The 22,816-nt window shown below is 47.9% G+C and overlaps 1 protein-coding gene across 6 annotated transcripts in view; it reads left to right on the top strand.

Annotated features, from left to right (window-relative positions):
• The first annotated feature begins 1,297 nt into the window (after nt 1-1,297).
• Nucleotides 1,298-22,816, top strand: part of SLC8A3 (solute carrier family 8 member A3) — a 125,196-nt gene continuing 103,677 nt past the window's right edge. For 3 of the 6 annotated variants that reach the window (XM_053928462.1, XM_053928460.1, XM_045202011.2), the window contains exons 1-2: nt 1,417-1,989; nt 19,532-21,381. In XM_053928462.1, coding sequence (XP_053784437.1) covers nt 19,598-21,381 — 1,784 coding nt within the window. In that variant the 5' untranslated portion in view covers nt 1,417-1,989; nt 19,532-19,597. Of the gene's footprint in view, nt 1,990-3,610; nt 3,674-19,531; nt 21,382-22,816 lie in introns of those variants that run through there. The other 3 variants (XM_053928463.1, XM_053928461.1, XM_024567830.3) reach the window with 2 other exon arrangements.

Raw genomic sequence — 22,816 nt, 5'->3', positions numbered from 1 at the left:
AGAAAGTCCATCGTAGAATTTACAGTGGGGGAGAAGCAGCGTTGGGAGGAGAAAGACGGCATTTGGGAATTACTCTGTACCAGAAACTAATCTCACAGGATCCTCACAACTCCCCGAGGTGGGCTTTATTATTACTTGCATTTTACGGGTGAGGACACGAGGCTCAGAATGTAGAGTGTGGTTTCGTTATTTCAGTCTACCCAGAACTGAGAACCACACAAGTCTCTGCCTTTAGCAGTGTTTGAACAAACTCATTGGCAAGGCACCTGGCCCTAAGGAGATGCTGGTAATTGCTAAGGAGTATGTATTGGGCCCCTGATACTTGGCTTTAGGCAGCAGACAGAGGCCTGAGAGACACAACTTCCCACTCTTACATTGTCCCAGAATCTGCATGGGTGTCTCTCCAAAAGGCCAGCCACTGTGATCACGTTAGCTGTATAACGCTGTCGATCAACTAGGGATGTGAAACCCCATTCTTAGGAGAGGCTTGCCCGCCCCTCATGCCTCCAGGACCAAACCTGACAAATATAGCAGAAATTACAGACATCTGATTTAAGGCTACATGTGTACACTTCGCCTGAGCCAAGCCCCAAACCCTGGTTCTGCTGCTGCATCAAAGAACCATCTCTCTTCCAGGCTCCAGGCCCAGAGAAAGCAGCAATTTGGGAGACAGCCCCCTCTTATTTTTAGCCTTAAAAACCCAAAACCAAAACATACCAGCGCTCACCTAAGCGTCTCTTACAAGCTGTTGTTTGATTTGGGTTGAGAAAATGACAGACTGAGTTCTGCACCAAGAACAGAAGAAAAAAAGCGGGGAGAAAAAGGAGTTTTATTTTCCCTCCACTGCCAACCTCCATCCCCCTCAACTCCTCCCCTAGGCCTGGGTGGACCCTGCCTGGGTAATCGTCCCCTGCTATATTTAAAAACCACAGATGTGTTTGGTGGAGACTCAATTTCGGAATTGCAGACAGGCGTCTCCTAAGGACAGGGGGAAAGCCGGTGCCGCGCGCCTGCCTGCCCGCCCTCCCCGCCTGCTGCCCAGAGCTCCGTTCTCCGCGGAATCCAGGTCAGGACGCGCCGCCGTCTTGGAAGTGCCACTGGCCCGGAGGCGCCGGGCGCCAGGTTCCAACGGGTGTATGGGTGACCGGGGTATAGGGGTCCCGCTGCACCCGGTCCTCGGGGCTCTCCGGACTCAAAGAGGTGGAGGCTCCACTTCCTCGCGCCCGGTCGGGAAGCTATCTGAAAACTCCCCCGTCCGCGGGCGAGGATAAATACGCGCGGCGTGTCATTCCGTGCAGCTCTCTCTCTCAGCTGATAGGGTGACGTTCGGTTTGGAGGCTTGGAGATTGGCTTTTTGATTTGGCTTCTTGCTGCAGCTTAGTGGGCAAAGCTCTCGGCTCGCCCAGAAACCAGCCCCTCCGCGCGTCCCCTCCGCGCGCGGCGAGGCCGAGACGTCGCCCGCGGTGACGGCGTGCGAGGCGGAGAGCCGGCGCTCTCCCAGCCCCGGGAAAGCCCCGGCGACGCGACGGCTGGCCGGGGTCGCTCGGAGCTACCAGGACGCGCCGGGCTGCTCGCCTTCCTGCCGCTCCCGGCAGGGATCCCCCCCGCTGCCGGCGGCCGGGACTCCAGGCCTCTCCTGGGCTTCGTCCTGAATCCGCGCCCCGGGTCGGGGATTTCCGGGGGTCTTCGGGCAGGTTTTCCTTGCTCCTAAAATTGGCGCCTAAGGACCCCTCCCCAAGCCCCGCGCCCCGGCCCCAGCCTTCGCGCTCCAGATGCGCTGCCCTGCAGCTCCCTGAAAGCTGCGAGCCCACGAGCCCGGCCGGCGGGCGGCGGCGGCGGACTGACATGCCCCGGACGCGGCTGCGGCCGGCGGGCAGCCCGCGGGGGCGATGAGCCTCGGCGGCCGGTGAGGAGCTGGGCGGCGGGGGCATCGCACATCTTCCTCACCCCTTCATTTGCCCACTCCTCTCGGGAGACCTAGAGGAAACGGTGAGTAATGGGGGAGAGCCTCTTGCCCTTCCCCCTTAGCGGGAGGCCGAAGCAGGGGAGGTCGAGGTTGGGGCGTTTGGGGGTGTCCCCAAGAGGGTTCCTGCTTGTGAATAATGGGGTTAATTAAGTTATTTCTCAGGATCATTCCTATGAACTGCCTTCCTGAGGGCTTAGCGCCTGAAGAGATGGGGGGAGGGTGCTCCGAAAAGTGTGCGTTGTGTATGCGGTGTTGCGGGGGGGGGGGGGGCGTTCTGGCAGAGTGAGTGTCCAGCAGCGCGGTGGAGGGGCGCAGAGGGAAATGCCTGGGCATGTGTGTGCAGTCGGGTCCGCGGCGGGTGCGCACTGGGGAGGCGGACTGCTGTGCTGCGTGCTGGATGCATGTGTGTGCTGGCTGTGCCAGGGCGTGTTGCGCTCTTGGGGCTGTGAGTGCCCACCGGGTGTGAGGGCTAGGAGGGGGGCGCGTTAATTCACGCGGCGCGCGCACGCGTGCACACAGGCACGCGCGCACCCCAGCGTCGGTTCTCCGCCACGAAGGGTCTGGAGCGCTAACTCCCGCGCCCCCGCCGGAGGCGGCCAAGGGGCGGGGCGAAGGAGGGTTTCTCCGGTTCTCTGCTCTCCAGACCGCGGTGGTCTGGGCGGTCCCGGGCCAGGTGGAGAGAAGCGAAGTGTGTAACTAACCCCCACCCCCATCCCCGTCGCCTCCAGCACCACACACACACACACACACACACACACAGGCCCTCATTCAGAGGCTCGAGCTCCTGCAGACCCCGCCTGACCTGCCTTGAGTACCCGAGCCACTGGAGAAGATAAAGAAAGCCATTTGATCCAGGGGGAGAAAGAAGCTTTTCGCCTTTATTCACTGTGTTTTATATTTTTAACTGTGGAGGAGGGAGTGTGTGTGGTTAAATAGAACAAACGCCTTTAATGCAGTGCCATAAATTTACCCGTTCGCTGCCCGCCTCCGCCCCCCCCCCCGCCCCGATTTCTCTCTATTCTGGCGATTAAAAAACAAACCCAGAACGTTTGGTGGTTCTGTCTCCTGGGCAGAAAGATTGAAATTGGTAACAGTTTTTCAGGAACGCAGGCCGCACCTGGGAGCAAGGCGTGGAGCTCCTGGGTGGTCAAGAAGCACCCCAAGAGGAGGGAGTTGTGGGTGGGTTACAGGGACGCATCCGGCCTCCTGCGGGCGCACCGAAAGGGAGGCCTCATGCCTCCGGCCTCTGGAGACCTGGTGACTCGCAGCCGCTTGTGATTAATCCTCCGCAGCTGTTGTGTCCCATCCACTTGAGCGGAGCTCTTGTTTACCTCGATTTTCAAATATAGCAGCTGCGCCACGCTCTTCCTGAAATAGGGGGATCAGTTCACTCCCGTCCGGGCACTTGGCCTCTCGCTGGCCCTTCTGCCTGCCGCGCTGGATCCAAGTTGGAGAGGAACGTGCCCCTTCTTGCCTTGCGGTTCTTCAAGTGAGGATGGTTGATGGTCAGAATTTGCGTGACGGGATGTGGGGCTGATCACTCAGCCCCTCATTGCAATCTCCGTTTCCTATGGGCAGTGCCCACACAAAAGTCCACTCAATAGCCTCGTTTCTATTGAAATAGAAAATAAGATAATTGGGTTGAGAAGAAGCAGATGGAACCTACAGAACTGAACTTGGCTGAAGTGGTTCTTGAACTGAATGAAGGTGAGTAGGCTGTTTATGCAGTTTCCTCTACCTGAAGCACTTGATTGTTCTTCCAGCACCCTTGAACTCCCACCTCATCCGTGTCTCACGTCCTCCTGCTATTCACCCTTCAGTTCTCACTCCATTGGTTACTCCCTCAAGGAAGCCTTCTGCACCTTCGCTGACTAGGCCAGTCCCCTTATCTTCTATACCCATACACTGAACCTGTTATTTTGAAAAAAATTTAAAGATGCACGTTGAGTTTATAAATGTGATTGAATAATGCCAGTTACACTTCTAGATAGTGAGCTGCATGAAGGGAGGAAAGATAGCTGGTGAATCTATTTACATCGTATCCCCAGGGCCTAGCACTGTGCCTAGCACAGAACAGGCACTCACTACATGTCTTATTAAATAAATGGACTCCAAGGGACGAGTTACAGCTCCTCTCTGCTCATGCTCCTCTGAGCTCCACGTTGGCATCTCTTGCACTGCCCTCCACAGCCTTCTGGTCAGAGAAGGGAGAAATTGGACCGATCCTGTGAAAACATGTACTTCTGCTAGGCTCCTCCCTGGGCTGGGATCCGAAAGCCGAGGCCATGTTCTCTTGCTCTAGTCTTGCCCTGTCCTTGTGCAAGGTGGCCCCTTGTACAGTCTCTGGGCATAGCTGCTGGTATTGTCCATGGATAATCACTGTGGGCATTGTTCCCTGGTCTGAATTGCCCACAATCTGGGTTTGGGGGAATGTGTCACACATCTTGGCTTCTCTTCAAGCTACCAAGGTCAGATAGGAAGAGGATAACTCCCTTTTCACTCAAGCCTGGTTGCTTTGCCTAGAGGTTCAAATATTGGGTGAGGTTCAGAAATACGTTGGACTCCAAAAGAAAAAGCATTCATTTATTTATTCGATCAGCTGTTTATTTCATAACTATTCAACAACAACTTACTCTGCCAGGCATTTGCAAGGTACAGACGTAACTAAAACAGAATGGTTCCTTTCCTCATAAAAACACATTCATTCCAGCAGGGATGACCAACTAGTGAACAGGCAGTTACCATCCATACAAAGTGATTCTTTTCACTGGAGGGTAAATCCTGGGCGCAGTGGAAGCGTATAGGAAGATCGCTTCTCTACAGTGACTTAAGGAGGACTTCTAGGGACAGCTAACCTCCGAAAGAAAGGATGGGTGGGAGTTGGCTTTGGTGAAAGCAGGGAAGGAGTGGGGTGGGGGAGAAAGTGTTATGAGTGAAGGGGTCAGTATGCAAAGACCTAAAGTGGATAAGAGCTCTTCTAAATGACTGAAGACAGAGGCTAAAATTCGGGGAGATGAGTTTGGAGAAGCTCTAGGGGCCAAACCTTGAAGGGCTTGTACCCATGCTAAGGATTTCCACTGGGTTCCCTGAGGGAGATTAGGACGGTTTTCACTACTGAAGGACAGGGGCAGATCTGCACTTTAGACAGTATGTGGATAGAGACTGGGATGTAGGTAGAGAAAGGGAGGCAGGGCGTTAGCGGGCTGTGGTAAAAACCATGGCGAATCGTGGTCCTGATGGCTTGTGAAGGAAGGTAGGGCGTTCCTTTTTCTGTTTTAGCACGTTAATCAGAGCTGGCCTTCTAGGAAGAAGTTCTACTTTTTTTTTTTTTCCTGATGAGATGGGTTTATATTTGGTTGTTTTTGAATGGGCACTTTATTAAACTCAGCACTGGGCAGGGCACCTCAGGGGAAAGAAAAAGTGGCTCCTGAAGGTATAAAACACACTTCCTGGCCTACTGAGCTGCAGAACAAGGAGAGCCCCAAAGATATGAGATCTCTCAGGGTTGGGAAGGTCCAAAAAAGGAGTCTGGAAGGGTAAGAAGTATTTAAGTCCATACACAGATCCATAGAGACTATCGAGCAAGACATTGAGATAGTAAGAATCACGTATATATGTATATGCATATGTTTTGATAATATGAAGAGTGAATAAAGGCTAATTCCAGAATCAAGGGTACTCAGATATGGTAAACAGAGTCAGGTCTACTAAGAAAACAGCTCTATTTCATTCTGGATATGCGTGTAATTTGGAATGGGCCGAGTAGCATGGACTGCATTGATACTTGGAATGACAAGTAGTGCTTTCCTGGTTGTATGCAAGAACAATGGTCGTGTGGGGAATCCGGAAGAGGGACTGGAAACTGTAATCCTGCCCTGGATTTCATGTGGTAGTTTTCAAGTCACTTGAGAGGAGAGGACCTCAAAGTCACGCACTACTGTGTTTGTCCTGGAGAATGAAGCCAAACAGTGTGAGCTTGGTTGATACTTGTTCTTTGCACCCTGATCTCTCCACTTCGTTCCTCGTCCTTCCCTGTCACTGGTCTCCATTCCCTTCCTGCATAGTGTCCAGGACACACCCCTGCCCTGCCCTCAACATCTTGCCCCCTGGCCCTTTCTCCCTTAACATTGAATCCCTCCCTCTAATTGGAAGCATACTTAACAAATCCCATCCTAAAATGAACATCACGTGTCCAGTTCTACCCCCATCGTGCTCTCTTCCCATCTTGCTTTCAACAAACTCTTGCAATTTTAGAGTAATCATTTGTCTCTCTGTTCTCATCACTCATTCTTTTCTCTACCTCTGCCTAACTCTCATCCACCAAGGACCTCTTATTCCCCCAAATATATAATAACTTATTCCTGATTATCTACCTATCTGTTGATCTATTCTATCTATCTATCTATCTATCTATCTATCTATCTATCTATCTATCTAATTGTCTGCTCTCCCCGTCTCTCCCACCCATATCAGATAAGATTGACCATTAGCTCCTAAAACTTTCCCTTCTTGGCTTCTATCACACTGAATGCTCCAGGTCCCACTAATTCTCTTAAGTGGTCCCTCTTCTACTTCCTTTCCAATATTCTCTCTTTCCTCCTAGGTTTCCGCTTTTCCGTTAGCCCTCAGAAGTCTCCCACGTTGGTTTGTGCTGTTACCCCAGTGTGCATAGTTCCAAGTCTGTGACTCCAGCTTCCCAAGCCCAGCGTGTCTTGTTTCCATCCACTTGCACAATGTCTCCAGTAGGCTATCTGGCCAACTCCTGAAGTCCAATTCTTGCTAAACTGACATCACCTTTGTTTTAAGGAGCTGCTCCTTCTGACTTCCCACTTTCTGTTGATGGCACCAGCCAACGTCCAGTCGCCATGGCTCAAAATCCTCAAGTTAATCTTTGACTCCTCTCCATCATCCCCTGAGTATTGCTCATGTTTGTTAACTCCATTCTCTTCCTCTCTATCATACTACTACAACCTAAGTACAGATTTGATAACCTCTTCGTAATAATGAAGATAACAATAATATCTTATTATTAAAGTAGCCAGCATTGTACCAGCTGTTAGCTACTCTGTTTCAAAGTGCCTCTCACTGATTTTCCCATTCAATTCTTACCACACCTGTATAAAGCAGTTACTATTATACTACAAAAATAGCTTTCTGACATCTTCCCAACTTCAACCTCCCCCTCCAATTCATTCTAACACCTGTTACAGGATTCCTCTCCTAAAACACCCTTCCAGGCTTGTCATTTTCCTACAAACACACACACACACACACAAACCTTGACGGGGCTCCTGCTATCTGCAGCAGTCCCAGCTCCTTGTATTCAAAGCCCTCCGTGGACCACTCCATGTCTAGTCTCGTGTTTCACAGTTTCCATGTGGGCATCTAGGGGAGCTTGTCCTTTCCCCTTCTGTGCCTTTGTACACAGCTTACCTTTCACTGAGAATCCTACCTGTTCTTTAACGTGCAACTCAAATGCCTATTCCTGATGGGAAGGCCTCATGCATAACTAGTTCTTTCCTCTGAATTTTGATGCCACAGCATCTGTTTTTTTTGTGAGATCCTTACATTTATTGAAATGTGGGGGAGGGGTTTGTTTGTTTTGTTTGTTTGTTTTGTTATTGTGGCTTACCACCCGTCCTGGACCAAGTGCCTTTTCTTTCTCCTCCTCCCTGTGTGGTACCTGAAACACAGCGGGTGTTCAATGAAAAATAAAGGAGTGAATAAACGAGAAATCTGCCTCACTTTTGAGGCAGGTGAAACAAGGTCAAGAAAGAGGGTGTCTATGCCATTGGTCATAAAAGAAGCCAGCAGTGGAGTCAAAAATCAAACCAAGACCAGGTAACAAGGTATAGCAGAAGCAGCACTGATTGGTGGTAAGAAGATTATGTTTTGGTTTTTGTCACTTCTGATAACCCTCGGCAAGGCCCACTTCTGCTCTCTGGGCTTTGCATTCTTATCTTTAAAAAAAGGTTATGTTCGATATGTTGACTTTTAAGCTACCTCCTTGGCTGGACAATTCTGCATTGTGAGTCTTGTTCCACACCCTGTAGATTGCCTCCTGCTAAGAATAATTTTGGCGCTGACAGAACTGTTGTTTCAGAACCTTCTATCCACAGTTTGAAGCCCTTCAGTGTATCTGTTATCACATTGGGTCTCCAGCGGTCAACATGGCCAGCCAAGTTGACTCTCTGGATGGTGTCCGGCCAGCGAGGCACCCTGAGTTGCTTACGTGCCCTTGGTTGGTACTTCTGTGTGGAGTCACCTCCCACTGCAACTCTCCAGGGCACTCACAGAGTGGCTAGTAGTCCTGTAGGCCCCCAAAGGCTCCAGCCAGTCCTATCTCAGCTCCTGAGCTTCTACCATTCCCTTTCTATCCAGGAAGGATGCATTTAGGGTCATGTAGATTCTGTCAAGAGTCTACGTGGAATCATTCTGTTCAGTGGCTTTCCAGAAGCTCTGCCCACTGCCTAACATACCACCATACTTCCTTTCCTGTGAGACTGGAAGAATCATCTGGAACCTGTGCCTTTCAGTCCCTCCTGAAGAATTAATTGGGAGTCAACTGCGAGGGGGATCATGGGAGGAGCGGGGAGCGAGCACAATAGCAGAGTCAGCAGCAAGATGTGCTACAAGTCCTACAGATCTGCTCCTAGCACACTCTTGTCAAAGGGGGGCCCGGAGCACCCCCAGAGTTGATTGCACCAGAAAATCCCCTAGCCATATCTCAGAGAGGTGACTTTGCTTGCGAATCCATTTGTTCTTCATTCAGGCAATGATATGAGTTAATTCCATATTTCAACATTTAACAATTAAAAGAAATTAAATGACATTAAAATAAAGCAGGATCCTGGAGAATGAGCTGAGGGAAATGAACACAATGGTGGCTGATCACCAGCTTTCCCCTGATGGGTGGGTAACCCCAAAAGATAGGGCCCAGGTGCGTCCCTCTGGAGAATGGGCAGGGGCAGGAACAGTGCCCCTCAGGTTGCCCTGGGTTTCTCACTCCACTGACCCAGCCCTGATTTCCTTTCAGTGGCAGGGGATGTTTTCTCATGGTCCTTGCTGACATGACACCTCTTCAGGCCTGGTGGAAGGAGACCTCTGGCAGCCAGGAGAGCACATTTTGGTTCTGGCTGTTATTTATTGGCATGGGGACTCCTGGCAATTTACTAGGCTACGGTTTCTTCATCTGTACAAATATTCTTACAAGAAGGATTAAATGAAATCATGTGAGTGAGAAGGCCTTTGTCAACTGCTGGCACATAGTATTGCTTAAAAATGATGCACTACGAATGTTGGTTGCCATAACGCCACACACTGTAGATAAGAAGTACGGGGCCAGTGGAGGGCTATAGTGGAGAGAAGGAATTGTGTTAAGAAATGGCCTCACAATTGCTGTCCAAACACTATGTGGTCCTGTTGGTTTTTCTGAGTGAACACAGCTGCCTGCTGTCTGAGGTCTGGCTTTAACCATTTACCTCTCTACCCTAAGGCTTCCCAGCAAGTTTGACGTCTCCCCTCACAGGCGCACCTGTCCACCATTTAATCCTGCCGACTTACCATTGATCCATTCCACAAATACGACACACACTCTGCCAGGCTCCAGTCATACTGTGGCAAACAGAAGGACAAGTTTCCTGCTGTCACGGAGTTTGTATTCTGTGATGAACCAGTGAACAAATAAATCTGTGATGGTTTCAGCAAGTGATATGTGCTATCAAGAAAATGTAAAGTGATGTGTCAGTGTTGGGGAGCAGGGATAAGATCACCTTTAGATAAGGTGAGTGGGGGAAGATCTGAGAAAGGGGCATCTGAGACCCGAATAAAATTTAAAAAGGGATCATGGGGATCTTTAGGATAAGGGCGTTCCAAGCAGAGGGAACAGTAAGTGCCAAGGTCCTAGGGCAGGTGTGTGCTTGGTGTGTTCTAGAAATTGCGAGAACTCTACTTTAGTTGGAGTAGGGTATGGAGCCAGCAAAATAAAGTTGTGGGAGTTCAGGGCAGTGGGTTAGGAGTCAGATGGGGGGTGGGAGTTTCTACCTGAAGAGAATTTTTCAAAGAATGGCATGATCTGACTTACATTTTAAAGAGACATTTTGGGCTGTTTTGTGGAACAAGGTACTGTAAGAGATGGGGCAAGATTGGCAGCTATTGTAGTAGACCAGGCGTGAGATACGCTATTGAGTCTCCAGGAGCTAGAACAGAGTGTGACACAGATTTGGCACTCAGTAACTCAGTAACGCTAACACACCTAGGCAGAAAAGATCCTCACAAACCTGCAGCTGTGATGGGCACATAGCAAGTAATCCACACCTTCCTCAGCAAACCTACTGTCTCTTCTGCTTAGGTTCTGATCATGTTTCTCTCCAATGCCATGGGAGACTCCGAACTGGTCTTCCCACCTCCTTGTCTTGCCCTGCTTTTGTTCACCTATCCAGTTTCCACACCGTCATCACTGTAGGTGTGCTATTCAAAGGAAAAACATTGATCCTGTCTCTCCTATGATTAAAAAACTTCCAGTGGTTCCTTATTGCCTCCACGAAAATGCCCCAACTCCTTGGCTGGGAGTACAAGGCCTTTCTACGAGCTAGTCCTCACTGATTTTTGCAGCTTTTTCTCAACTGCCCTGTCCTTCCGTCACATCGCTCACCCTTTTTAAAACAAACCCTGCCCATTCAGGCTGCCAGTCTCTTTAGGATCGGCTTTCTTTTACTTTTGTTTGAGATGCACTGGCCTCTACCCAGTTAACTCCTGTTTATTCTCCAAATCTGAGACCTAAAGTTGCCTGGCTCATGACACTGGCCCTGATGGTCTCAGGTGGCATTAGACCTTCCTTCCTCGAAGCTCCTTACCCACTGCACATGTTTCCAACCCTAGTACTTGTTTAGTTGTAATTGTTTCATTTCTCTGTCACTGTTCTCCAGTGAAATGGGGTCCTGAAGGGGGATTACAGTTTGTTCATATTACTCAAATTTGAGAAACCTTTCTCATCGCCTCCCCGATGGACGGGATGTTCCATCTGAATACTGCCAAGAGTGGTAGAAATTGCTGGATGCTCTGCCTTCTATTTTTGCACATTTAGTCAATGTATGTATTCATTCAATAAATATGAAGCGAGCACCTGCTATGCGCCAGGCACTGATATAGACACTCAGGATACATAAATACCAAACAGATAAACATTTATACCCCCTTCAGGGACTTCTGTTGTAATTTTTTTGAGGGTGCAAAAAAATGAGTTGGGCAAAAATCAGAGTAAATTTTTTCACCAAAATTTTAGTGAAAGTCAACCTGCGGCATGTAGACTGGGTTTCATGCAAATGCTTGCATGCATGCATGAGTAAATAAATGTACAAACAAAGGGGCCCCAGGAAAAAGTGTGGACAAGACAACTTAAGCTATCGTCACTCAGAGGGGAAACAACTAGAAACATGTCTTGATGAAAATGAATGAGTAGCATCATTCTCCTATGAAGATAAGGGACCTCTGGATCTTTCACATTTCCTTAGTAGAAATGTTTCAGAAGAGGCAAAGAGAAAATCTACTTATGTGGGTAGGGAGTTGATGCTGACTGTTCTTGGCAAGGTAAGAAAGTAAGTGAGAGTGCAAGAGGGTGGGGTGTTTGTCCAATGTGTAGAAAGGCTTTATAGTACCCATTTGTGAGTCAGCTCATTGTACACTAAGAGGTCTTCTCCTGGTCCAGAGAAAGGCCTTAATGGTTGAAATCCCTGAGATGCAAATGTCATAGTCAGACTATGTTCCTGTCTTCTCTCCCAGCATCCTCCACTTTGGCTGTACCTCAAAATCAACTAAGGAACTTTTAAAAAACCTAAATATTGAGCCTCCACACCCAGAGAGTCCAGAACTTAGGTCTGGAGTAGGATCCAGATGTCTGTATTTTTTAGAGCTCCAAATATATTCTAATGCACAACCCTCTCTAGCATGTGGTCCTACTTCACTAGTGCCTTCACCCTGGGGGGATGACTTAAATGCAGATGTAGATCCAGCAGCGGGAAAAGCAGAACTTAAATTGAATGGGCAAAGCCCATCCTTTTTCTCTCTCTCAGGCCCCCTCCCTTTTCCCATCTCTCTGGTCCCCCAGTCATTGTTTATGACTTCCCAGATCTGTCAAGGACTTGCAGAAGGCAAAATCCTCTGGCTTCCACAGAGTCTGACAAAAGTAAACCTTAGAATCATAGTCAACAAGGCTCTGAATCATAGAATTTTAGAGGCAGAAGGCATATCAGAAGTCAAGTCCTACCCTCTGAGCCCTAGCAATAGATTTCCACTTGATATCTATTTCCACTGACTATGACCACTTTTTGTCCCCCACCTCTCAAATAAAGCCCCTGTATTGAGTTGAAACCCCTCGGGGAGTTTACATGAGTGTAGACCATAGCTATGTGAACAGGTAAGCCCAGGTCAGTGTGACATGTGCTTCAGTGGTGATCAAAGTGCTAGAGGGACAGGGGGAGTAAGTGACTCATTTGCAAAGGGGAGGAAGAGGGCATTGTCAGGAAAGGCTTCTCAGAGCAGGTAGAAGCTTGCTCTGAGAAGCTTCTACCTGAGAAGGGGACTCTAGGTTCTTGACCTAAGAGCTCCAGATTCTTACCCTGCTCTTCCACCTTCCCTTCTACCACCTGGGGTTGAAAAACAGACTTTGGTATTTGACATACCAAGTTTCATGGTCCAGCTGTGTCACTTGCTCAACTACTGGACCTGTGGTGGATTAGTTGTCTTTGAGCCCAAGTTTTCTCATTTCTAAAACATATAACAATACCTGTCTCATTTGGAGGTCCTTAGGTATTAAATAGCAGCTATGAAAAGTGCCTAATGCAGTGCCAATCATAGAGCAGGTACTGAATGCATAGATGTGATTATTGTTGTTGTCATTTTTCAAGCCCTTGGTCCACATAGAGCATGAGGAGCATGAGGCCTGCTGGCACCTGGACTGTTCAGGGGGCCTCCTCTTCGTGGGTGGAAGTGCCTGGGAAAATGTCACCAGGGTTCCATGAAATGATTGTATGGTTTGGATGCCACTAAGGATTTGAAGGCCTTCAGGAAGGCAAAATATGACAATTGCATGAGATTGCAGAAGCAGGAACAGTAAAACACTGTATCATGTGCTGCTGCAAGAGTGTCTGTGTTGTAAAGCCGTGCTGCATTGCAGCCACTGCCCACATGGTTTTGTGCAGCGACCAGCCTGAGAGCTCAGAGCAGAACGAGAAACAGGTATTACTTCCCATGACATCATTGTAATCCATTATTCCCGTAATTACTTGTTTGTCTCTGTCCCTCATCAGAAGGCAAACTCTCTAAGGTTGGGGATATGGTGTAGCTCGTTCATGGCTGTACTCCCAATCGCTAGCACAGCGCTTGGCCCAAAATGGGCATTCAAAGAGCAGTTGTTCAAAAAATGGATTTGATCCAAGGTGCTTTTGGTAAATCCAAATGTTGGCTCTCCTTGACTTTCTCTTGGCCTCCCTTTTCCTAACACCCTTCCTTACTCTCTTATCCACTGAGGTCTGTTTGTGAGTCTCAAGTCTGTGCCTGGTTCTCATATTATTTGGGCCCAACTTAACTCAAATGTGTCCCTTCACTTCTTTGCCTCTTGAAAGACAGGCTGCCTGCAATCAAAGCTTCTTTGTTTTAATGGAACCACGGAGATCATCCAACCCAACATGATTTTTCTGGTTGGGGAAACTAATGCCCTGAGAGGTTCACTGACTCTTCAAAGTCTCACAGCTTATTGAAGCACAGCTGGGAAGAAAGTTCTTTCCTCCTGCTTTCCAATTTGGGGCTCTACCACTGCTCTGTGCCTAGTGAAGTATGTAGAGCCTCCAAGCTTGTGGTGAGGCCTCCACGTCCAGAAAGACTCACCCTGCCCTCCTTAGGCCCTTGCTCAAAGGGGCCCCCAAATCCAGGGCACATGCCAAGCACAGTGGTGAACACCATGTGCTCTGGAATCAGGCTTCCAGGATTCAAATGCTTATTTTTTACTTACTAACTATGATCTTGGGCAAATTAATCTTTGTGAGCTCAAATTTTCTTATCAGTAAAACAGGCATGATGATAACAGTACTTCCTTTATACTGTGAAGACTCAAAGAGACAATGCACAAAAAACCTTGTTATATTTTCCTCTAGTTGTGACACTCAAACTACCTAAGCAACTGGGGTCACATGTTTCCTACTCTTGGAAGTGCAGGGAATTTAGTTGCTGTATTTCTGGGTGGGCATGGGCGTGGGGGTGCATTACCACAGAGGGGACTCTGCACTGACTCTTATCCCCTGTAGCCAGAGGAAGTGCAGGAGAAGATGTGCTTTTGGACTCGAGTGACACAATGGATCCAGTGCAGTCTGGCTGCACTTAAAATTTTAATGTAAATTGGCTGTGATGCCTGTGCAGGGGCCCAGATTTAGAAGCAGAGCAGGACGACTCTACACAGGCCAGTGACAGGCCCGGAGCGGTGTCCCCATTGGAGAAAGTGGAGGGCGTAGCAGAGGGAGAATTTGCTCAGTCTGGCCTGGTGGCTCTGTTTTATTAATGATCTGGAAGAGCAGAGGAACAGTGACTTTAATTAAATTTGCCAGTGATATTAAAAGATGTCAGGAGCTACTGCTGAGGACACAGACACCTTGCAGATGGCCCCAGGGGTGTTAGGAAAATAATCCAGGAAAGAGATGAGAGAGGCTGTGGGCTGAGCCCGGGCATCCGTTCAGCCGAGGAAGAGGAATATGACATGGGGACACAGGGTCATCATCTGCAGCATATACCCTAGGCCCTTCCTCTTCATCTGTATCTGTTCTGTTTCCAATAGATTTCTAACTGATCTTCCTGCTCCAGTCTTGTCCATCTTAAGCCATCCTAAACCCTTTAGCTGAATTGGTTTTTCTGAACGACAAATCAGACCATGTCATTCTCCTGTTTAAAATCCTATCATTGGCTTGTCACTGCCCTTAGGATACAATACCATTTTCTCAGCCTGGCATAGAAGACACCATAAATTCAGTCCTTCCTATGTCTCCAGTCTGCTGCACACTCATCTTCTGCCCCTCCCGCTTCACACTGAATTCCGTGTAATCCCATGGATACAGCAGGCTTTTCCATGTCTTCGCGTCTTTGCTTGGGCTATTCGCTTTGACTCGAATGCCCTTCCCACTTTTTTTTTTTTTTTTTTTGACTAGAGCTCACTCATGCTTAAAGACTCATTTCAGGGATCACCTCCTTCAGAATGCCACCCTGGCTGCCCACACTGACCAGTGGCCTGCTTGTATTCTCACAGCATTCTGCCCCTACCTTAACTTATTATAGTAAACGTGCCTATTTGTGCAGCTATCCATCCTTGCCAGATTGTGCCTTCGAGAGCAAACCCTGAGTCTTATTTTTTATTTTATCTACCAGTCTCTAGCACCAGGCCTGGCAAATCACCAGCTTTTATTCATTTTTGTGAAAAATAACTGGTGGAAAGAGAACATTTGGGTGGGAGACTATGTTAGGTGACCAAACCCCCCACTCCCCTGTAAGCGTGGGGACTAGGCAAGTGTACCAAATGGCTAGTCTCTCCTGTTAGGGTGTGTGGGGCAGTCATAATGCTTCTAAGTCTCCAGGGGACTGGAAGCTGATTGGGGGTCATGGATGTTCCATAACAGAGTGGGGCATTTTAGTAGAATGGAATGGTTAAAACCCCAAATTGTATGTCGTCTGTGTGTGAGTTCCAGCTTGACTACTTCCTTGCTTTATACTTTGAGTAAATGACTTAACTAAGACTCAGTTTCCTAAAACATCAAATAAGGGTAAAAATAGTACTGATCTCATAGGATTGCTATGAAGATTAACTGAGGAAATACTTAGCATTGTCACACAATAAGCAATTTTAAGTGTTAGTTACTGCTATTAATATCGTCATTATTTGGGGTGGTTCTGGGGGGTCTCAAGCTGAGTCATATCCCTGAGTATACCTTAGGGCTGCTTAAGAGCCTTCTGGAACCATTTAGATATCTAAGGGGCTGGGGTGGATCCCTAGGACGTAGGGATCTGTCTCAGCCGGTGTCTGAAGCACAACAAAATTACCATTGGCCTGATCATCTTCCTCTCAAATCCCAGGCAGAAACCATTTCCTGGCAGGGCTGGAAGGAACAACTGGGAACTACAAGTCATTTTCCATCTTCAATTCCAAGAACTTGGTGCAGGCATTTTACTAACTAGCCTTCTTCTTGCCTGGTTTTCTTTCATCCTTTCCTTCAGTTCGTTTTTTCCCCCCACAGGGAAAAGTCTTTCTAAACAGGCCTCTGATTCTGACCACCCGATAGCTTATTTCCCATCAAAACCTGTTGCCGCAGGTGTCCGTAAAGACCGTGATCCTCCTTTATTTTCCTGGTGGGTGAGAGCAGGAGAGTCCTTATCCCCATTAATCAGGATAACATGCATGACTGCCTCAATGTTCCACGGCCTTTGACTGAGGAAGGCCAGCTCTGTTCCCTAACCTGTGGATAGCCTACCTTCTTGGTGTTGGCTAGTCTGTGCAGCCGCCACCTCCTGTCACCTCGTTGGCTCTTGATCAAAGAGCTGCTCCAGCTGTGCCCACCTTCTGTCTCCTCTTGCATGGGGCTCATCAGAATCCACAAAGTGTGGGGTTTTCAGAGGTCAAGGCAGGGTGCCAAGATCCTTCGCTTTCCACATTTCTCCTGAATGGGTGAGTACCAAGCCTGTGAATGGGGTCTCTATATGCATCAAAGATTATGAGCGCTTTTTCAATCCTTGAATATGGATGCTGAACACCTTTACCGACCCTCCTCTTCCATAATCAGCCTCGTAACCTTTTCTCTTCTGAGTGAGGTCAAAGCCCCAAGCACCTTTTGTGATGACCCCCCCAGTACCTGGACTAATGGGGAATGTGGGCCTCAGCACTTGGCTGCCATTCTGGGGAATATGAAACCAGGTTAATCCACAGAGCCCTTTGGGGGTAAGGCCTTCGAGATTGTAATGTGCACCAAGGCGTACTGTGTCCTGAGGAAATTTCTCTTTGAGTACAACAAGCCTTGGGCATTTAAAGAGGTCCTAATAGCCTCTAAAATCAAGTGAGGATTTGTCCATAAGACCTATCTATTCTATTCCTAAAGTAAATGGCCATAATTCAGATCATAAAATGGCTCTAAAGAAGGCTAATGTTGGAATGTATTAGTCGACTCAGGCTGCCATAACAAAATACCATAGACTGGGTGGCTTAAACAATAGAAATTAATTTTCTCACAGTTCTGGAGGCTAGGATGTCCAAGATCAAGGTGCTGGCCAATTCAGTTTCTGGCAAGAATGCTCCTCTGGCTTACAGGTGGCCACTTTCTTGTATGTCCTTACATGGTGGAGATCTCTCTCTCTCTTTATCTTTTTATGAGGTCACCAATCTTATCATATTAGGACCCTACCCTTTGCCCTTTGACCTCATTATACCTTAATTACATCCTAAAAGCCCATCTCACTGTACTGTCACATAGGGGCTTAGGGCTTCAACACATGGATTTGGTTCCAGGGGTGCGGGGAAGGGGGACACAATTCACGTTCATAGCACTGAGGAAACTACCTTAGTGACGACAGTATATGTATTCCAGAAATATACACTTACTGAGCAGCTGCTAACTAATTACTTAGAATACCAGGATAAACAGAATAGACATAGTCTTTGCCTTTATATCATTCACAGTTTAGTGGATGAGTGATATATTAATCATATAATCTCACAAAAAAGATATTTGTATTCAAAGTTTTGTAAATGCCATGACAGAAAAGTAAAGAGGGTGATGAGAGGCCATGATGGGGGGAGTTGACCATTTTGGGGGGTGAGGGAAAGTTTTTCTGAGAAAGTGACATTGACACTGTGATCTAAAGGGTTGGTAAGAGTGTGGCTGCAAAGAAGAAACTGTCACATCAGGCATGCGTGGATGATGTCATGTGCAAAGGTCCTGGGGTGGAAAAAACCAATATAAAGTCCATTGTTGCTGAAAGGTAGTAAGAGGGAGAGTGGCAAAAGATAAAGCGGGGGAAAGAAGGAAGTAGGCAGCTCAGGCCAAGCTTTGTAAGTCACAGGAAGGACTGTGTGCTTTATATTAAAAGCAAAAGGAAAGTGATGAAGGGTTTCAAATAGGAGAGTGATAGCATAGGTTTGGATTTTTTAAAAAAGATGTCTGTGGTTTTGTGAGGAAATGGATGAGAGAACAGCAAGAGTTGGAGCAGTGAGCTCAGTTTGGTGGGTTCTGCATAGATTCCTCAGGTGAGGAGTCCTGGCGTCTCGGGCTGTGATGGTGGTGACGGAGAGTGGATAGGATTTAGTGCTGGATTGGATAAGGGACACGTAGGAGAAGGAAGGCTTGCAGACAACCTCTGTTTTTGAGCACGAGTAACCGTGCGGGTGGACGTGCTATTTTCTGAGACGGGAAGCGGCAGAAAAGGAGGAGCAGGTATGGAAGACAAAGACTTTGAATCCTTAAGGCACTGTACAGATGTGAACCAGCATTCTGTTACTAAAAGTACCCCACGTGGTTGTAGCAGAGGTGGAAAAATGGGCAAGTAGCTTTTTAAAAAATCTATTGCATGGTCATTTGCATTTTGTGCTCTCTGAATGAGGCAGTGAGTAGAAAGATGGGTCTGTAGTTTCAACTGAATTTCTTCCGAACTCATGCTCACCTTTTAATGACTCGAAACCAGCAGATGAGGCTGCATTTCACCCTAAAATCTTGTCTACAGTTTTTTTTTAAAAAAACTTATTTGAAAGCCACTGGCATGTTTTATTAACACTGATTTCCACTACTTGGCTCTTTCAGTGTTTGGGTTTGGAATCTGAGCGGCTAACCGATCTTCATCTTCCTGTAACTGGATACTGAACCTGTTTCATAAGCCTGTTTTGCTGAAGGTCTTGGGCACAGTTTACAGGGCCTCGGATTAGCTACACTGCAGGTAGCACTCACCACAGAAATCACCTCCTTTGATTTCCCCAGCAACCTCAGAATGACAGCTTGCCTGCAGAAGTTTTGCATTGAGAGAAGGAGTTTCTCCCAAGTGGGCTCAATTGCACACAAACAAGGTGTTCTATGTTGGAAGTTAGCACGTGATAAAAGTTCAAGTCAATATACGCTCTTGCGAACCTATGTTATGCGAGATTTGTGAATATGATGACTGTGAGGTAAAGAAGGCTGAAAACCCTAGAAATAGTATAAGTGGGGACAAAAATTTAGGTCATTCTTGGCCTATTTTAGGTAGATTCTTTAGGACTCTCACAGATAACAGTAGGGTTGGGAGACAGGACAAGACGGGCATCACTTATGTTTCCATTACCAACATTCCCAGCTATTTTAAGCCATTCTTCAACTGAGTCTCCACCAGATGGTCCTGAGGACAGAGCAGCTATTTGTGCCTCCCACTGATAAGTATTTTTCCAAGTGAGAGACTGTCCCATATGTTAGTGCAATATGTCATTCGAGGTGAAATATCAGTCTGTATTGGTGGGAACCTGCCATTTGCTGTCTCTCTTTTCCTCATGCCTTTTCCTGCCTCTCTGTTCTCTTCTAGGTCTCTGGCCCATCAGGAGGACCATTGGTGCTGTGGTCGGTGGAAGCCAGTGGCTAAGTCTCGTGTATGGCGTGGTTAAGGTTGCAGCCTCTCACCTCTGCCTTCCTCCATTTTGGGCTGATTACTTTTGTGCTCTTCCTGAATGGTCTTCGGGCAGAGGCTGGTGGCTCAGGGGATGTGCCCAGCACAGGGCAAAACAATGAGTCCTGTTCAGGGTCATCGGAGTGCAAGGAGGGTGTCATCTTACCAATCTGGTACCCAGAGAACCCTTCCCTTGGGGATAAGATTGCCAGGGTCATTGTCTACTTTGTGGCCCTGATATACATGTTCCTTGGAGTATCCATCATTGCTGACCGCTTCATGGCATCTATTGAAGTCATCACTTCTCAAGAGAGAGAGGTGACTATCAAAAAGCCCAATGGAGAGACCAGCACAACAACGATTCGGGTGTGGAACGAAACTGTCTCCAACCTGACGCTTATGGCCCTCGGTTCCTCTGCTCCTGAGATCCTCCTCTCTTTAATTGAGGTTTGTGGTCACGGGTTCATTGCTGGTGATCTGGGACCTTCTACCATCGTAGGCAGTGCAGCCTTCAACATGTTCATCATCATTGGCATCTGCGTGTATGTGATCCCCGACGGAGAGACTCGCAAGATCAAGCACCTGCGGGTTTTCTTCGTCACTGCTGCGTGGAGCATCTTTGCCTACATCTGGCTCTATATGATCCTGGCCGTCTTCTCTCCTGGTGTGGTCCAGGTTTGGGAAGGCCTCCTCACTCTCTTCTTTTTTCCAGTGTGTGTCCTTCTGGCCTGGGTGGCAGATAGGCGACTGCTCTTCTACAAATACATGCACAAAAAGTACCGCACAGATAAACACCGAGGAATTATCATAGAGACAGAGGGTGACCACCCCAAGGGCATTGAGATGGATGGGAAAATGATGAATTCCCACTTCCTAGATGGGAATCTGGTGCCCCTGGAAGGGAAGGAAGTGGATGAGTCCCGCAGGGAGATGATCCGGATTCTCAAGGATCTAAAGCAAAAACACCCAGAGAAGGATTTAGATCAGCTGGTGGAGATGGCCAATTACTATGCTCTCTCCCATCAACAGAAGAGCCGCGCCTTCTACCGGATTCAAGCCACCCGTATGATGACTGGCGCAGGCAATATCCTGAAGAAACATGCTGCAGAACAAGCCAAAAAGTCTTCCAGCATGAGTGAGGTGCACGCTGAGGAGCCCGAGGACTTTGTCTCCAAGGTCTTCTTTGACCCGTGCTCTTACCAGTGCCTGGAGAACTGTGGGGCTGTCCTCCTGACAGTGGTGAGGAAAGGGGGGGACACGTCCAAGACCATGTATGTGGACTACAAAACAGAGGATGGTTCTGCCAACGCAGGAGCTGACTATGAATTCACAGAGGGCACCGTGGTTCTGAAGCCAGGAGAGACCCAGAAGGAGTTCTCTGTGGGCATCATTGATGATGACATTTTTGAGGAGGATGAACACTTCTTTGTCAGGTTGAGCAATGTCCGCATGGAGGAGGAGCAGCCAGAGGAGGGGATGTCTCCGCCTGTACTTAATAGTCTTCCCTTGCCTCGGGCTGTCCTGGTGTCTCCTTGCGTGGCCACCGTCACTATCTTGGATGATGACCATGCAGGCATCTTCACTTTTGAATGTGACACTATTCATGTCAGTGAGAGTATTGGTGTCATGGAAGTCAAGGTTCTGCGGACATCAGGTGCCCGGGGCACAGTCATCGTCCCATTTAGGACAGTAGAAGGCACAGCCAAGGGTGGTGGTGAGGATTTTGAAGACACATATGGGGAGCTGGAGTTCAAGAATGATGAAACTGTGTAAGTAACCTTTCAATATTCTACCCCCTCATTCTCTGCCGTATCCTTCTGTCCTTCTGCCCTGCTCTTTAAAATGTTCCTCGTATTTGTGTTAATGTTGAACTTTGGTTCCATCACAGGTATGCAGGATCAGCAGACACTACTGGCAGTTTTGCCCCCAAACTCTCCTTCAGTTTTCTCACTTGAATTTGTTTCTGGGCTAAGAATCCAGTGGCAGGATCTAAGGACACAGATTCTTGTCCACTGAAACTCAACATGATGGCTGGTGGAGTGTGGGGTGACAGAAGTTTTGATATCAGATTTTGAAGAATTCTTATGACTAAGCAAGAGCTAGGAGGTGGCTTGGGTCTCTCCTTCCTCCTCTCCTCATGCCAAGGGCTTAGATGATCACTGAAGCCAATCCTTTGCTCTCTGAGACAGTGGTAGCCCAGTCAGGACATCCTCAAGAAAGCAAGTGGCATTGCCTTTTTTTTTTTCAGTGCCGTATTGCAGTTGTATTGTGTAGCCAGATTTGAGGTACTTCTTTTTCAATTTGGCAATTGCAAAATTGATGGAAACTCGGCAACCTGTTTAAATACTCATGGCCTATCTTATGAGGCCTGCCCAGTTTAGGTGAGATGGGTCAGGCCAGCTGGGGTACTGGATGTGTGTTGGAGGAGCAGAGCTCCCAGGGCAGCAGCCACCTGTCTTTAGTCACAGGTCTAAGCTCCAAAATCTGGCTAAGCAGTGAAGGAGAAGCCTCTTAAGAATTGTGGGATGAAATACATCTTCTGTGTGGTCATCTCTTTTCATAGTCCAGAATTCTCCTGAAATAGTTTTCAGGTTACTGCCCTGTTTAGTCCTCCTTACGCTGTGGGGGTCACACGTCTATTGCCTCAGTAACTCTCCCCATGGACACTCCTTGAGCTGGGTGTTCTGTCCTTTTTCAGAGTGAGAGCTGTGAAGAAGAAAGTAGAATGACTTTCCCCAGGACCTTCAGCTTATGGGAGGGTAGACTTTCCAAGAAGGATGGGGGTGAGAAAGGAGAACTTTGTCTCTGAATTCCTGCTTGTGTCCACAAGCAATATGCAGTAGCAGGAGAAGGTGTGAAGAGCAAAAGAGGACTCTATAGGAAGGGGGCATGTCAAACTGTTCCAAGAACCTGCTGAAAACACTTTCTGTGGGAAATGAAAACATACAGCTTCCAGAAGAGCAAAGGAAGGAACTCATGGAGAAGGGTGTGTGTAGAACCGAGGGAGAGATGTCATAGAAGAGCCTCTTCCCATGTCCAGCCTTGGGACAGAGCTCAGAAGGGGTTGGCTTCTGCTGACAACAGAGCTGAGTGGGTCATCCCAGGGATACTGTTCTTGGCCTTCCTCAGTTTCTTCCTAATAATGTGACTTTGGGCAAGCCGTTTAGTCTTCACTCTAGAAGGAAACTGTCTCATCTGTAAAGT

Source organism: Desmodus rotundus, chromosome 7 (assembly GCF_022682495.2).
Source record: "Desmodus rotundus isolate HL8 chromosome 7, HLdesRot8A.1, whole genome shotgun sequence".
In the NCBI taxonomy this organism is placed as follows: Eukaryota; Metazoa; Chordata; class Mammalia; order Chiroptera; family Phyllostomidae; genus Desmodus; species Desmodus rotundus.
The sequence above is the reverse complement of the archived record's forward strand: the minus strand, read 5'-3'. Positions and strand labels throughout refer to the sequence as shown.